Consider the following 17,858-nt stretch of genomic DNA (forward strand, 5'->3'; position numbering starts at 1 on the left):
CAAAAGTAATGTTCTGTTTTGTTGTTTGTTGGATGCGCACATCGCGATATTGATGCTAAAACAATATATATTGTGTGGTTGACAATTGTGTTGTAGTCAGGATATCCTCCTCTTACTTTCTAAGGTGAATAGGTATGGGAAGCACACAGGCCGCCGTGTATGAGTTCTGGCCTGGTGTCGTGCTCATGTTCTCCCATTGTGCTGTTGCAGGATCATAGCGGTGCACAAATTTGACATCCTTGTAGCTATCATGGCAGTAGCCTCCAATTACGTAGACCTTCCCCTCTAAGACAGCTGATGCTGACCCAACATGAGGCACTGGGAATGGCATAATGGCACTCCAGGAGTTGGCCACAGGGTCATAGACCTCACAGCCTAATTGATTTACCAGATGGCCATCAGTTTCGCTTGAAACCCCACCAAACACGTACAGTTGGTCACCAAGTGTCTCCATGCAGTGCAGTGCTCTGTCATTTCCCATCTCAGCCAGGTAAGTGGATCCTCGTTCTGGGTGGTAAAGGATCATGGACGACTGGCAATGGTACTGGCTGTTTAAGCCTCCGGATAGGAAGATTAAGCCATTCCATACACTGGCTGCGTGAAGACATAGAGCTTGGTCTAATGGGCGGACAAAACTGGAGAAGTATAGAATTAAGAAGATAAGGGCCAGGTTTACATCACTCACTATTACAACAAATGTATTAGAAAGAATTTTACTTTTGCTACACATTTGCGATATGTTGTGATACTGAAATCAACCTAACTCTTACTCTGAATAAAGTTATTTAGTAAAGTATGAAATGATTCAGAATTACATTGAACATCGTAATGATCATGGAAAACGCTTAATGAGGACATTGGGGGATAGACACAGAATACATACAAGACATATAAGTAATGTTATTGACCTGGCTGTCAGTCAATTCCTGATGACACAAACCTCTGGAAAAATAGACCATCACATCTCAAACTTGGTCAAAGTTAAATATGGCGCCTACCCTTATCCGTAAACAAATCAAATATTAAGGTAAGGGTATTATCTGGGGTTTCGGTCTTGAACAACATTCAGATATGGGTTAGGATATGGGTTTGCAGTTGTGTTTGGTCTGTGATTACGTTTCAAGAACAACAGCTGATGTTGTGTGTGCTATTTATTCACTGCACTAACCTCCAAGAATTTGTGTTGGGGCAGTAGACCTCTACACTCTCCATGTTGACCCCCGAGTATCTCTCTCCACCAATAGCATATAGTTTATCATTCAGGACCACTAGAGTGAAGCTGCCTCTTCTCTCATGCATATCAGCCAACCTTTGCCAGGAGTTTTGGATGGGATCATACCTAGATCAGAGATCGAACAAGTAGTCCATAGCATGAGGGGGTAAACTTGAACAAGGTCAGACAGAAAAAGCCTCATATTTGGTCTTACATGTAGGTGCATTTCATTGTATCAGCTGTGCCATAATAATGCCTTCCACCAACTACGTAAAGCTTCCCCTTTATCGCCCCAACTCCATGATTGAATCTTGGTTTCTTGGGTAAAGTTCCCAGCATTTTCCACTCTACTTTCTTCACCAATCCGACATGGTTCTGCAAAGAATTGCTGAACCACATTTCCCTGCAGGGTGTATGTTTGTCACAATCATCAGTCATCTTCTCACCCCCAACAATGACTATAGTGTCTTTAGGCATGTAGACCCTGATATTTGACTGGACATCTGAGGAACTGGAGAAGAACTCCTGAAAGAAAGACTTATAGACATGTTTGGCACCAATTCTAGGCAGAGATGTTACAGACATGACTTCATTGAACTCCTTAAAGGTCATGAGAGGAAAGCGGATGGTCCCCATCAACTCCGTGGCGAGTTTCAGCCGTTGATTGGGACAGGCTTCGATCCAAGACATGACTGCTTTGAACACAGGCAACTCAGAGAGAACGTTGAGGGAGTCACTTTGAAGGTATTTCATAAATTGTTCTACAGGAAGATCGTGGAACTTCGGAGTGATGGATACGTCTTGAAAGTGCTTCAAGACAAAGTTGTTGGCAAGTGCAAGAAGGTCAGACATCCCATAGGCCTCTGCGAAAGATACGACGTCCAGGCAGCTGTAAGCATCTATTTCTTTTTCCAGGAAGTTTAGGCATAGTGAGTAGGCAGTGTGAAACTGTAATTGAAGAGATGTACAGGTAAGATCAAACACGCAGCCCCATCCGAGAGCAAGAGCCCCGCTGTAACTGTAGTGGAGGAGGGCCTCAAACTTGGCAGCCCTGACTAACTGCAGAGACACCAATTTCTGCCTGCTCTCCTTCATACCGCTGGTAAACATGCCTCTGAAGTAGTCACTGCTGGCAACCAGGAGCACCCGGTGAGCTTCATGGGGGTGGGAAATAAATACAAGTGTATGAGCAGAATCGCAAATGTCTACAACATGAAGGCATCATGCATAGGAAACTTAAACCTTTGTCATAATAAACAAATGTCTTACCATGAAACACTCTTCCCTCAGCTTCAAGCTCCACATCACATCCCACTCTCTGTGTCCACAGCTGTCTGATATGTTGTAGACTATCATTCATATGTTCCTCAGCAGCTTTCTTCCCGATTGACTCGCCCTGTTCTCTTTGTTCCTCCTCTGTGCAGATCTCCAGAACTCTTGGAGCATCCAGGCTAACAGCTGCAGTCCTGACCAACTCCATATGTGCTTTGTTCAGAATGCTGATGTTCCCCGTATAGGCAAACGCCACCACTGCTGCCAACCCCGAACCATGAACCTCAGGCCCCAAACGCAATGTGATAATCCGTTCTTGTCTGGGCTTCTGTCTGAGCCTCTTCTGAATAAGGTTGCTGACCGCAGCCAGGACAATAGAATGCACCTGGAGTTGATGTCCGTCCTCAGTACAGATGGTCAAGTCGTTGAGGACAGAATTCAACATCATGTTCTCCAGAGCCTCGAAGATCGCACATGGGTTCGCTGGATCGGAGTATAGCTTCATGTCGCAATCGTCACAATCTTCAAAACTGCAATGTCCATCATATTCATCTGACGAGTCTGTCATCTGGTGCTCTCCGTCTCTAAATGTTAAACCTCTAAAAGTTGAGTATTTTTCAGAATCTCCAATGTCATCGGTGCTGACGGAGGCAGCTGCAAAAGAGTTACCATCATCGTCATCATCATTTTTACCGTGAGCTTTATCAGTGCCTTTGTCAATATGTGTAACCCCTACACCCGGGTCCCACTCGACCCGCTCCGAGCGGGCCTCGAACCCGGGTCTCGGGCATGAGAGTCAGGCACTCCAGACTGCAGCCTCTAGCGTCTGTTGCTAGAGCGCCTATTGAGATCAGGGGAGTGAGGTTTACTCGCACAGCAACTACTAGCTGGCCTCCGTTACACTCACCCCCTTAAACCTCACTCTCATCCGGGTCATGGCACCAATGTAACCCCTACACTCGGGTCCCACTCGACCCACTCCGAGCGGGCCTCGAACCCGCGTCTCCGGCATGAGAGTCAGGCACTCTAACAAGGAGGCTAAAGACTACAGCCTCTAACGTCTGTTGCTAGAGCGCCTAGTTTAGAACTAAGACCATTTGTAGAACTAAGACGGTAACTGTTACTATATAGCTTGTTTTCATATGACGTCAAACCACTGCGTTGCCATGGCGCGAAATACAAATGGAGGGCAGGAAGTGATTTGCTGTATTTAGAAATCACTATAACAAACTCAAAATGCCTGTGTTTTGAGTCATTTATGGTTACTTGAATTGATCAAACCACAAGGAGTTTTTATCGTTAAGTTGTTGTTCATAAGGGGGGAAATGCAAGAAAATGATCGATAAACGGCTCGGGAGGAGCCGAATGGGAAAACACCTGTGTGTGTAACGTTAGTGATTACTTCGTCAAAAGTGAGTTAATACAATTTAAGTGACTGTTTGTGTAACGTGTAACGTTTCCGAACTTTGTAAAGTCAAAGTATTTCTGTAAGACGAGGTATTTGCTGATATCTACCGCCTCGAGGGCGGGAAAATATATTTCAATTCGGTTGCAAAATTGCTCTTCTTCATAACGTAAGGATCACGTCCAACATATGTTTGATTTTTTGTTTATATCTTTCTCTTGTAAAAGCGTGTAAAGTAGTACAGTACGGACTTTCCTCCATCTCGTCCATTGCGCTCTTCACTCCCTGCCCTCCATCTGAATTCCACGCGTCATCATAATCACGTGACTGAAAACAAGCTATTCTTTATCATTATTTTTATTTATTTTATTTTTTGTCGTATTTATCAGCATTCTCTATATTACAGTCGTTGTAATATTTATTGGCATACTCTTCATCGCCTGCCTTATCATTGTTTGTACACATAACAACGTCACTGTCTCCGTTTGCATGCATAAAAGGAAAATTAAAACTACGTCAATCACAGTCATCAACAGCCTCCTCACTTTCATACGCTTGCACTTTCCGCTCCTCGTCTTCCGACCGCTCATGTTCCGCAACTGGATTCTCAGGGTCTTCCTGTTCTTCACTCACATCCATCCATCTATTTCCAAAATTCGTGTTCTCATCCTCTCTGTCTGTTCTCCATGAACTTCTCCACTTTCTCTGAAGACAGAGATCCATTGCCATTGTGTCAAAAAGCCAAAAATATCCTTGCACCTTAAAAAAAAGAGAAAAAAGAGAAAAAAAAGAACAGGATAAGTTGCATCAAATCTGTTGCTTAACTTCTCTTGAATCCCTCTGTTGATGTGGGATCGTATGCTGTTGCAAGGTATGCAAAAAGATCTGTGTCTCAAGAGCTCACACTGTTATCATCATAATGCTATTTTTACCACTAGCATTTAAGAAGATCTCATCACAAGCCATCTAATGCAATCACACGTTTCTCCATTCCTTTTCAGATAATGTCCCCAATTCCTCTTACTTTTCAGATGTACCACTCGATTTGATAACAGGTTGTAAACACCATTGTGTGTCAACTTTAAAGAACATCATGGCAAAGAATGTCTTCCAAATCTAAAATAATAGTTTAATAAAAGTTAAGCTTGCTTTATTGTGTTCTTAATATGCAGTTCTCAGTCACATTACATCCAATATATCTACAAATAAATTACCTTTTGGGCTGATCCTTTCCGCAACTAAATACTGCACTGGGATGATTATAAAAGAGCAACTCTGTGACCTAGCCTGCGGGAGAACACTATGTGACTGCGGTGTTCTGACTCAGTTATATTATGTGACATGAATTGGAACATGTTTAATGGTAAAAAAAAAAAAAGTGTTGTCCTTCATTGTCTTTTTTACCATTTTAAACTGATGTTTTTTGCTTTATATTTGGTCCAAATACACAGACGCACCAGATACAGATAAAAATTGTAGTTTTTGTTATTTTTGGATCAAAATGTTTTTTCGATGCGTCAAAACATTGTAACTAACCCACTGATGTCACATGGACTACTTTGATGATGTCTTTATTTCCTTTCTGGACAAGGACAGTATACCGTACATACATACAGAAAACTCTCGGACTGAATCTAAAATATCTTAAACTGTGTTCTGGAGCTGAACGGAGGTCTAACGAGCTCATTAATGACATCATGATCATTTTTGGGTGAACTAACCCTTTTAAGAAACAAACCAGCAATCTTTGGGTTACCAGTTTAACCCTAACCATAAGGACACCTCTGCCCCCTATTCTGGGCCATAGGAAACTTTGGAGAAGATTCTGGGAGCATGTGATGGCTTAGATCGTGATCGAGTCAGCAGAATCATGTTTCTCCTCTACAGCCTGGGAATGCTATCTGGGTCAAGGAGCTAAAGTCAGGTGTAAACAAGCAATTAATAGACTTGAAGGTTAATATTTTTCTTTTAAAAAATGCTTTAACTACAACTTTAAAACAATTTATAGATTTGTTGTTGTTTTTTATTTAGATTTAGCATTTCTGCATTAACAACACTAATAATGATAATAATAATGTATACTGCTATAATATAGCCTGGCTACATTCTTCTAATTCACACTCACACACACATAGTCCGGATCACAAGGCTTCTCCATCTCTTTTGTCTGTCCATGTAAGGAAATCGTGAATGCGCGAGACAGCAGATGGAAACTCGAGGAGCAAATGTCACTGTCAGCCTTGGATTGGAATCCTGCCGGAGATGCCAAGAGAACACGGAGAGACAGACAGAGAGAATATGCTCATGCCAAGACTCTAGCAATGCATAAATGCCTCTTTTAATTAATATTGTGTCCAAAAGAGTCTGGAAATTGGAGCCAGTACTTTACACACAGCTAGTTTGCATACCTTTAGTACGGCTAAAGGATTAATTTAGGGATGATTGAGCATTATTGAAGGCACCTGATGTTAACAAGCAGAATAATTGAAGGACAAAATCTCACATTTTAAGCCACCGTTATGGAGATCAGTGTTTGCTTTAGTTGGGCTCTTGACCCTTATACTGTGATCTGAAAAATGCAACTTATTCAGATGATTTGGTTTAACTTGTTAGCAACAATTTAGTGGTTCTACAGCATATGATTATCCATATTTTTCTTATAATCCAAAATGTTTAATATAAATTGTTCTGATCAAATCACTTTCATCTTTATTTAGAAACACAGACATCAATAATCAGCCTGTGTATCTCAACCATGGTGACAATAATAATCCTCGTTGCCACCAATCACAACTCATTAATGGCTCCCATCATGCATTGCGGTATGAATAAATTATAAATTGTCTATGTAATTTACTTTTCCTACTTGAATATTCTGCACGTCACCGTTGTTGAGATGCATTGACTGAATCTTGAGGTCTGTGTGTGCCTAAAAGAAAGATTTTTTTTATTATTTATTTTGTTATATCTATCACATAAAAGGTGCGTAACTGGAAATATTGGAAATAGTGACACAGGACAACAGTTGCTCATTCTCCATTCATTCGAAATCGAATTATGAGTTCACCTTGCTCTGTGCAATGCTAAGGGTCCCAGAATGATGCTAATGGTGGTTACTGCCACCCTGTGGCCATTCTATGAAACAGCATGTCAATGTGCGCTTCTACAAAACCTCTCAACAGTATTCAATTCTATAAACCAGAATAAAATAAAATATGATTGCAATAGAAGGCAAGGAAGCATAAAGTAATAATCTCAAAACAGAAACAAAAAAAACTTGGAAATCAGATGCTACACGCCATCATTTGGACTACTTTGCTACAGCTTTTTGACAATCTGTTGAAAAAAAAAGTACTGTAAAAAATATGCAATGTATAAAAGATAACAATTCTGTTTTGGGACTGGGCTAGATGAGGCTCAGGTGTGGCTGTTTTGGTTTACGTAAGGCTGAGAATTGGTACCAAGAATATAACCTATTCTGTCTCAATGTAGGGCTAGTTGTGGTTTATTAAATGGATGAGGGCCTTGTGTTGATATGCTTTATTAATTGGCTGAGAATCTGCCCCCAGTTCAGGCCCTGTAAAGGTTATTCAGTGGCTGAGACTTGGGCGAGTGTTGGCCCATGCGTGCTCCATGTCTTGGGTCTGGATCTGAGCCGGACTGAATGTGGGCCAAGGGAAATGGGGTTATTTGGAGCAGAGCTGGGCCAGATCAAATTTGCTATGTTGGGATCCCGATGTCTTGGGCTAATAGGGAATGGAACATATTAGTGATAAAGGGAAAATCGTAACCAGATTGTTTTTACAGTGCATCAACAAAACAAAAAACAAATATTTACAGAATTTATACAAATAATAATCTGGGACCATAAGCTTTGTTAAAGCAAAGAAATCAACCAAACTTACATTTAATGCACTAAACTAACAAAGAACAAGTTTATGAAAATAAACAAATCTTCTGCAATGAAATGCCAATTAAACTAATCTAACTAACAAACATAAATGGGTAACACTTTACAATATGGGTGCACTAATATGCATTGATTTATGTTTAATTAATGCACAGATAGTCATGAGTTAATGTATGACTGGTGTGCATAAACTAAACTATATCACTCTAACGTGATGCATTCGTGACTTCATAAACTATTCCTCCTCTCTGGGACCGGGAAGATATTTTGAATGAACACTTCAGTAAAATCACATCACAAATTGATCAAATAATACAAACTAAGAGAAGTAATTCGGAAACATAACTCTAACACACAATTATTGTTTCACCCAGGAAAAAAAAAACAACTAACAACAAGTCGTAAGACAACCAAGAGAAAACATGTGACTATATCTGTATCCTCTCATGTTCGGGTCTCTATTCGGTAAAAAAGAGTCTGGATCGGTTCCTTTAGGGTGTCGAGCCATTGATCAATGATGACTGACATGACAACCAATCAATCGCAAAACCTAAGACTCATGACAGACAAGAATGAAAGTAAGAGGAGAAAGAAAACAACCATAATACACCGCAGAAATAACAATAGTATTTGTTAATTGTGAAAATATGACGCTCAAGACTTGCTGTCAAACTATACTTTTATTTCTCTTAAAATACAGACACAGACTCAATTTACAATACCATTTGCACAGGGAAAATATATATATATATATATAACAAAAAAAATATACAGTAAGCAAATATGAATAAATGTGAGATCTAGAATAAGCTGGAATGAGGTGCAGATGCACACTGGTTGTGAATTATTAACAAGGTTACGACTGTAACCATCGTTCCCTGAGAAAGGGAATGAGAACTGTGTTGAACAACACTTTGGGGGAAACGCCCCTCAGTGTAGCGCCTCTGAAGCATGAATTAAACTAAACCAATCCTGATTAAATATGAATTGCGTGTCTGTGTGTGAATGAATGAATGGCACAGCCACGCACGCTCCTTCATTCACTCTCGCTCCTACATTAGTAAACGTTATTTTTACATGAACACATCCAAACTATATTGTTATAGCCTACTGAGATTTGTTCTAATCACTATATAAAATAGTGTCTGTAATGACAACATTTCATTGGATAGACTATACAGTTTTGGCTCTAAAATAGACATCAAATAAGCTGTTCATGTGTTAAATACGTAGTATTCATGTATACATATTATGTTTTATCAAAATAAACTAATCAACTGTTATAGTGTTTGTTCCAAACACGTCAGGCGGCGTAACACTTTTGTGTGCCGGTGTGTCTTTGTAGCTTCCGCTTATGATGCAATCAGGATTGGTCTAGTTTTATTCATGCTTCAGAGGCGCTACGCTGAGGGGCGTTTCCCCAAAGTGTCATTCGACGCAGTTCGAGTTCCCTCGAAAGGGAACTGTGAACGTTCACGTTCAGATAATGAGCTAATGCAGAGGGATTATGGGAAAGGCTTGTCTGAACTAATTTGACAGACTCGGTAAACTGCGGTAAAGCAACAACAGCCCCTTTACACAGAGGAACGAATCCATGAACACAAGTGAAAAGGAACTGAAACTCTTAAGAGCATATTTACACACACAAAAAAAAAAGTTTGTAAAACGATTGACGCTTGCATAGATTCAGCCCACATGTGGTGGTGGGCCTTTGGCTTCTCTCCCACACATGAAGAATTAGATAACAGCTCTATTACTGATGGCACTGAGAGAGTGATTTACTTCATCAAGAAGCAGTTGTCCTCATAAATGATGTGCACAATTTTAAAAAATTGTAAAAATTTGTTCTGACCGTAAAACGTCTTTCCTTTGCCCTCAGATGCTGTTATTGGTGATGCAGCTTTTCTAAAATCTTTCTTAAGTAATCTGATGCTGGTTAATGTACTAAAGGTCTTGGCTAATAGCAGATGAGGATAGATGTTGCTCTTCATGGCCTTCATCCTCCTCGTCTGGGTCAAAAAAACCTCCCCAAACTCACTAAACGCCCACTTTACAACATCAAATTAAACATTTCAAAGAGCAGAGTACACTGTCATAACTTCTAACTTCATATAATACATCTTTTGTATTATATTAAAAATATAGGCCTATATTTATATGTGTTCTCATCTTACTAAAGTGCGTCCATCAATTTGAGTTCTGGTGATTTTTATTATTATTATTAATTATTATTTAAAGCCAATGAAATTTCAATGTGAAATGTAATTAGCCACAATTACAGTCATTCGTTTGTTTAAAAAAGTACAACTTTTTACTTAAACAAGATTACGTGTGGAAACTGGTTTTTGACTGGATGCTTTGACACAGTGCTTTCGCTTAATTACATTATCGCTTTAATTTCACACTCACGTCATGCATCCAGATGTGCTTTTTGTCAAATGAATTTGATGTCTTTGGTGTTGGATAACTATGGAAGCTTATTTCCACCATAAACAGAACACTCATGCTTAAAAAATAAAATGTCCAAATTATGAAAACAAAAGTTGAAAATGTGACATAAGTATTATTATGATAAAATAATGTATTTTGAAATGTAAAATGTACTTTGTATCTCATTATGACAACATTTTTATTATAACTTAAGTTTGTCATGATTTTGTATTTTTCTCATAATAATTATGAAAGAAATTTCACGTAGTGTGTCATAATTTAGATTTTTTATCACATAATTGACTTTTTGTCATGATTATAACTTTTAATCCATAATTATGACTTTTTGACTTTGTTTTTCGATTGTTTAGATGTTCTATGCCATTATTATGACTTAGTATGCCATACTTTTTATCTCGTAATTATGAAACGTTTTGGGTTTAATCATTTAAACTTAGTATTTAATAATTTTGACTTGTCTTATAATTTACTTTTTTGTTATAATTATGACTTGGATGTCATTTTATTATACCAAAGCATTTTTTTTCTTCTCTGGCAGAAATGGGTAACACTGTACAAAAGAGTTTAAAATGTCTTGATTGAAAGTGCATGATGTGATATTACTGTACAGAGAGAAATGAAGTGCTTCATACAGTGGTTTTATGAGGCGAGGTCAGGTGTCTGTGAGCAGTAAGAGGAGTGACATGAGAACGATGATAATAGATACGGACAGAGGGACGATGAGCAGATAGCAGGACACCGGCGGGGACAGTGGGACGGGGAACGCTGTGAGGAGCCACTTCCCCCCGGCGGGTTTGTCATCCGTCACGGATTGAGAGTCTCGCGCGGCACAGCGACAGATGACCAGCGGACGCACCTGAGACACGCTCTCCTGCGGGTCAAGAGGAACCTGCTCTCAATCGGGTTGCTTCAAATACTTCATTAATATTAGTCTATATGTGATGTTTTAATTGTATAAAATTGTTTTACTTCAGTGCATTAGTTAATCTATTAAAATACATGTCATCTAGTTCACAAGGCAACATTTTAGTTTAACTTAAAATCCTAAATTTGCTTAATATATATATATATATATATATATATAAATGAAAACTATATTTAAAACACTGATACAAAGTATATTAAATTTGTATTTTAAAAATATATTTGAGACATAATAAAAATGAAAATTTAATTTAATAAAATTAAAAAGAAAACGGAAAATATAAAACTGAAAATAATAAAAATATAAAAAATATATTAAAAAATAACAAATATAAAAAGAAAATATAAAACTGAAAACTATAATATATATATATATATATATATACATATAATTTATTGGTTTATTATTATTATTCTATTATTTTCTATGCATATTAAAATGGTAAATGAAAATAAAAAATGTCTTTTTTTTACGTAGTAAAAAAAATGTATTATTTTGATTGTACTTCTCGAACACAATTACAAAAATATAAAACTGAAAATGTAAATACAAATAATAAACTATAAAACTATAATATATTGATACCATATATATATATATATATATATATATATATATATAATTTATTATTATTTATTATTATACTATTATTTTCTATGCATATTAAAAAGTGAAAATAAAATAAAAAATGTTTTTAGTTTACATAGTAATATATATATATATATATATATATATACAGTATATATATATATATATATATATATTATTTTTTAATTATTATTATTATTTATTATTAATTTTTTTTATAAATTATTACTTCTTGAACACAATTACAAATGTAAGTAATTTCGGTAAAACTTTCCAAAAAGGTTCATTACCTTAGTTAACAAGACCTAGGAATGAACAATACCACTAAAACACTATAACTTAATCTTAGTTAATATTAATTTCAACATTTACAAATACATTATTAAAACCAAAGGTTGTATTTGTTCAAATTAGTTAGTGCGCTGTATTTCTATTACCTAACATTAACTAAAATTAATAAATACTGTAACAAATGTTTTGCTCATTGTTGGTAAACACATGAACTAATGTTAACTAATGAACCATATTGTAAAGAGTAAAGACCTCCAATATGGTCCTGTTGTGTGAGCGATGAGGACTGAGGCGGAGACTCCAGCGGTGTGTCCTGTGGCTCCGCCCACCGTCGTCTTCGCTCTCCGTCGTGTCCTGTCGCGTAAGTCGCTGACGCTTCCTCTTCCGGGAGCTGATTCGCTGGAGGGAACCCGCAATCTGGAGCCTGAACCAATCACAATGCAGAGAAAGAGTTGTAGAAGTGGATGCAGTTTAGTGCATGTATGTGTGTGTGTGTTGGTCACACACCTGCTGTCCGTGTCCTCGATGTCTGCATCTGCATCACTGTCTCCCTGAGGATGAGACTGGAAACACTCCTCCTGAAACATGAGTCACACACTGAAACACACACACGCACTCATTCCCGTCTCTCTCTTGAATCCAATATGGAGGTGAGTTAAACTGCAGTTCCTCCACTGGCCACTAGAGTCCGGCTGCAGAAGTGAGTCAACTTTACAGCAGAAAGAAACATGTTCTCAGTCTGGTGCAAAAAGTGGTTTTGCTCTAATTTTGCCCTTCATGACGACATTTCATTTTTCTTTTTTTTTTATAACTTATTAAGCCTTAAACCTCATCCTTCCCTCACACTTTGTGACAAATTTTTCCCATACGGAAAATTATACTTTTTTTTTTTTTTAAGAAAGTTTATTTTATTTCATTTTGATAATATTTTTTTTCTATTTGTAATGCCTTTTTGGAATTGGAACATTTTTGGAACAAAATTTTTGTAATTTTTTTTTTTTTTTTACCTTTAAATGACTATATTTGATCAATAAATAAATAATAATTTAAGCACATTCTTTCAACTTAAATTCAAAATAACAATGTCATGCATAACCCTTTTAAATCAGCTCTAAATATCTTACATTGGGTGTCATTGCGACCTGAAAAGTTATATTTCATAACTCTTGATCTCTATAATATGGAGCAGATGAGCTGTTCCGCTGGGTCCTAAAATCAGTTTCTCTTCTTTAGTATGCAATATGCATTCAGATACACATGTATACATCGTAAAATCTATTTTTTGTAAAGTTTTAGCATTTTTAGTTTGAATTTTTGAGCATTTTTAGTTTTTTCAATGTGTACTGACGCATTCCTCGCACTCCACTCATTCCTATGGGGGTCAAACTGACCCGGAAAAAGGATTTTTTTTACTTTTGTAAACTCCTCGAATCCATAAAAATAAAAAATTGTGTGTATTCGTGGATAAAGTGCGACAAAAGTCCTGATGAACACTCAATTTAAAAAAATAAATAAATAAATAAATAAAAGGTGCGTTTCTGGTCAAAAAACCTGAGGAGAGGATGGAAGCTCTGCATAATTAAGGGCGGGGCCACTTGAGTGACAGGTGTATTGCCGCTGATGTCACTACTAGCCGTTTGTCTGCTGTCCGTTAGCGTCACTTCACCTCCGCCTTGTTGCATATTTTCGTTCATCCGTGAGTGATAAACTGACGACAGTTGGCTCCGCCCACTTTGGTCTTCAAAAACGGACACTATTATTATAATCCAGATTTGTTTACAGTCTTTGGTGCAGATGCTCACCTCTGTGCCGTAACCCTCGGAGTATCTGGTGATCATGGGTCTGTTCTTCCCGCACTGGACACACCTCACACGGGAGTCCTGCAGAGAGACGAGACATCTTTTACTTTTATTTAACGGTGGTTTATAAAATTACTGAAAAAATCCCACAGATTTACTCTTAGAAAAAAGGGTTCTATATATGTAGCATACACTCTTAGAAGAAATGGTTCTATTTAGAACCAAAAATGGTTCCAACCCCCGCTTCATATATGGAACTCCAAAATGGTTCTATATAGAACCATTTTTTTTTGATAAAAGGTTCTATTGGCCAAGTGTGGAACCTCCGGGTTCTATATAGAACCCAGAGGAACCCTTTTTTAAGAGTGTATAGAACCTTTTAGGGGTTCCAAATACGTAGCGCTGATAGAACCTTTTAAGGTTCTATATAGAACCTTTTCTTCTAAGAGTGTAGGGTTCTTTACTCAACTCCAAAAGAGATTTTATGCTAAAAAAGGTTCAATAATGACATTAAAGAACACTTTTGGCACAAAAAGGCTATTATTCATTCATATATTACATTATTCTGCAACATTTTGTAGTTGTTATTAAATTATTGTTTATTAAACTGTTGTAGTAACTTAATTAATCATGCAGATTTTTGGAGGAGAAAAACTGTAATGGCACTCTTCGTGTGATATTGATTAATGACATTTTTTAACCACCAAATCTTGAATTTTGTGATCATTCACGTGCATTGCATTTTAGGGATTCCAAATACGTAGCGCTTTAGAACCTTTTAAGGTTCTATATAGAACCTTTTCTTCTAAGAGTGATATGGATAAATGGATATCTGTCTCTTTAGTAATCACGACCTGCTTTACACCACTGTAATGTTAAAAGAAAACATGGATACACTCATCCATAAACATTATTAGATCCATCAGTCTCATCATTCAGCTCATCACTGCGTCATCAACCTACGCCTGTGTTATTGTTGGAAACTGCGCCCTCTTGTGGCGAAAAAAACGTACATATTGTGCCTTTAAACAGGTAATTTAAGGTTCTTTTGAAGTTACTGGCTGCTTTCTGAGACATTATTCCTGCGCCATTACTGAATATTACAGTCGGACCCTCCAGGGACTTCGGAAACAATCTGATTCAACAATTTTATTTTTTTTTACTTTTTAATGTCGTATTTTTGTGAGTCTTCAAGTGCCTTATATCTTCGTCTTCCTCTAAATCGAGTATTGTAAGAGATTTAGAAGAAGAATAGAAGCTTGTCTTGTTATATAACATTGCCTGGACAGAAAATGTATATCTATATTATGTAAGCCTATTTTAATAAATAAAAATATATATGTGTGTGTGTGTGTGTGTGTGTGAGAGAGAGAGAGCGAGAGAGTCACATCAGTCATCGATAGACACTTACCTCCTGTGTGTGCTGATCGCAGAAGGGTGTATTTTCACACAAACACACACTTGTACTCTGTCCACATGCCCCCATGTCCTGCAAAGAGACCAATCAAACATGTGCTTCACATCATGGCACTCTCTCTTACACACACACACACACACACACACACATACCTCACAGTCGTTGTCTGAGTTGTCTGAAAACAGGCCGTTGGAGTCTTTTCTTCTAATCACCTCCATCATCTCTCCCTGACTCACTCTCTCTCTCTCTCTCACACTTCCACCTACACCGGGCGAGCGAGGGATAAATAAAGACAGAACCACTGAAACACACACATGCATCACCAGTATACCAGCAGGCTCAATGCAAATGATCTCTACTAAAATAATCACACATATATGATGACTTTTAGATACTCATCGAACCACATGAATCTGTCAGCATTATAACATGCATTAATATTAATTTCGAACATTTTCTAAAACATTATTAAAATCAAAGGTTGTTTTTGTTAACATTAGTTGATGCACTGTGAACTAACATAATGAACAGCTGGATTTATATGAACTAACATTAACAAAGATTAATAAATAATGTAACAAATGTATTGCTCGATGCAACAAACCTTATTATAAAAGTGTTACCCATGCTTTAGTGTCCAGTAGGCTAATTTTAGCCTATGCAGTTATTGATACCTTTACATTTCAAAGTTTCTAATCGAGACATTATTGCGTGGTGTCAGCAGCAGTGACAGTGATGTTTTGAAGTGGTTGCACCATCAGTTTCACGCAGCTGTCTGAAACTGAAACCGGCTTGCTCATGTTACGAAATGCATAACCTCATTTTTATACAGTTTTCTTTCTCTTCGATTCATTTTCCCAGGGAACTGCGCTTATAAGAAAGCCTAGATGAATCTCAATCCCACGCGCATCTGTCCCGCGCGCTCATTACGTAATAAAAACAGGCGCGCATATTTCCTTCGTTCGCTCAGTTTCATTTAACGCATTTTTTTCGTATCGTCTTTCTTGAACACTTTAAATAACATTACGCAACACCTCCGCTTCATAGCTGTAGTTGACGTCAATCATTTAAAGTAGTAATTATAAACACAAGAAACAAACACAAAACTACGAGTTTCACATAAAACAAGCGATAATGTAAAAATCGCGTTAAAATTTTCGTTATCAGCGCAAGAGTGAAGTTCGTAAGCGCTCGCTCGTCACTTACCTTATCTGAAAGATGATACATCCTGATCTCTAACAATCTTTTGCGTCCAGAAATATCATTTGATCGCTGGGAGATGTTGCGGTAGCCTATAATAATAATATTAACAAATCAGGATGGGTCCTTATTCCCTGCGCGCGTGAACACGGAAGCGCTCAGAGTCCTCAAAATGTTTGACATTGTAGTTTCGATGTCAGTCGCTCGTCGAATAATAACGGTGCGGTCCGCGGGAACGCGCCTGCCATAAATAACATTCCGGAGCAGGGCAAAGGAGCGCGCGCGCGCTCCCGAAGTTGAGAGATGACGTATGACGTTACGAGGAGCCAATGAAATGACGATCACAGCTTACACAGCTCCATCACTGGAAGTACAAGGATCAGAGATTTTAGTTAGGAACAGAAATTTTAATTAGATAAGATACATTTCAAATAGTTTAAATATAAAACCACATTAAAACATAATTATAAAACCACATTAAAACATAAATATAAATTCTAAGGAATACTATGAAATGTAGATGACACTTTACAAGGTGTAGTTAACATGAACTAAGAATGAGCAAAACTTCAGCAGCATTCATTAATCTTATAGCCTAGTTAATATTAATTTCAACATTTAATAAATTATTAAAATCAGAGGCTGTATTGTTAACATGAACAGCTGTATTTGTATTATCTAATATTAAGAAAGTTGAATACTGTATTGCTCATTGACAGTTCATATTAGTAATTACACTAACTAATGTTAAATAAATTGAACCTTATTGTACAGTTTTACCATATAATTTGTTTCTTATGCTAAATGAGCTCAACCAAAAATCCTAGAATCAACAGGATTCTAATGCACAGAATGAAAAGATTTGTGTAGGAGCTTTTTAAAGGGACAAAAAAGCGGAAAAAAAACAGAGAGAGAAAAAAAATGAGACATAGCCGATGAATAGCTTTATTTAAGGCTCTCTGACTCATGCATCTCTTTCACATCATAAAGAGAATGAATATGAATAACGTCTGACTGATTCTAATCAGAGGTCGTTCCCTTGGGACCGGAGTCTGGGATTGCCCTCTCAAAGCTCATAATTAAACATCATTAAACTCAATTATGGACAACATAAAGTCCTGTGATACCAATGACTTCCCCCGAGATCTCAAACAACATAAACAGCTTCTGGAGACTGAGCCTCATAAGGCGCCATTATTCTGAACAGTGTTCGCTTCACAAACTAACCCTTGTGCCATTCAAAGCATGCTATTTATTTACTATTAGGCCTGCAAATGTTGATTACTAGGAAAAAAATAAGTGCTGTACAAAAACAACCCGGTCTCATCCCAAGACGTCATATAACTGACGTCTTTTGACCATACATCAATATTCGCCTTTTTAGGGC

At 37.4% G+C, this 17,858-nt stretch overlaps 2 protein-coding genes across 3 annotated transcripts; both read right to left on the reverse strand.

The window, feature by feature from the left end:
* Window positions 1–6: 6 nt before the first annotated feature.
* LOC120461276 (kelch-like protein 33) lies at window positions 7–4,370 on the reverse strand. Its single transcript, XM_089124431.1, has 5 exons — window positions 4,263–4,370; window positions 2,483–3,254; window positions 1,428–2,367; window positions 1,169–1,339; window positions 7–635 (listed from the first exon to the last, which is right to left on the reverse strand). Exons 1-5 carry the CDS (start codon window positions 4,353–4,355, stop codon window positions 113–115), a joined length of 2,499 nt encoding a protein of 832 aa, XP_088980557.1. The 5' UTR covers window positions 4,356–4,370; the 3' UTR covers window positions 7–112.
* Window positions 4,371–8,465: 4,095 nt separating this feature from the next.
* On the reverse strand, window positions 8,466–16,733 carry LOC120461243 (uncharacterized). Of its 2 annotated transcripts, none has more exons than XM_039649408.2 (7): window positions 16,478–16,733; window positions 15,424–15,533; window positions 15,266–15,343; window positions 13,858–13,935; window positions 12,563–12,630; window positions 12,308–12,479; window positions 8,466–11,122 (listed from the first exon to the last, which is right to left on the reverse strand). In XM_039649408.2, exons 2-7 carry the CDS (start codon window positions 15,490–15,492, stop codon window positions 10,904–10,906), a joined length of 684 nt encoding a protein of 227 aa, XP_039505342.2. In that variant the 5' UTR covers window positions 15,493–15,533; window positions 16,478–16,733; the 3' UTR covers window positions 8,466–10,903. The 2 variants fall into 2 exon arrangements, with proteins under 2 accessions (XP_039505342.2, XP_039505341.2); XM_039649407.2 differs by having other exon boundaries at window positions 12,563–12,633; window positions 16,478–16,730.
* Window positions 16,734–17,858: the final 1,125 nt, after the last annotated feature.

Source organism: Pimephales promelas, chromosome 1 (genome assembly GCF_988280905.1).
Source record: "Pimephales promelas chromosome 1, fPimPro1.hap1.1, whole genome shotgun sequence".
Taxonomy (NCBI): domain Eukaryota; kingdom Metazoa; phylum Chordata; class Actinopteri; order Cypriniformes; family Leuciscidae; genus Pimephales; species Pimephales promelas.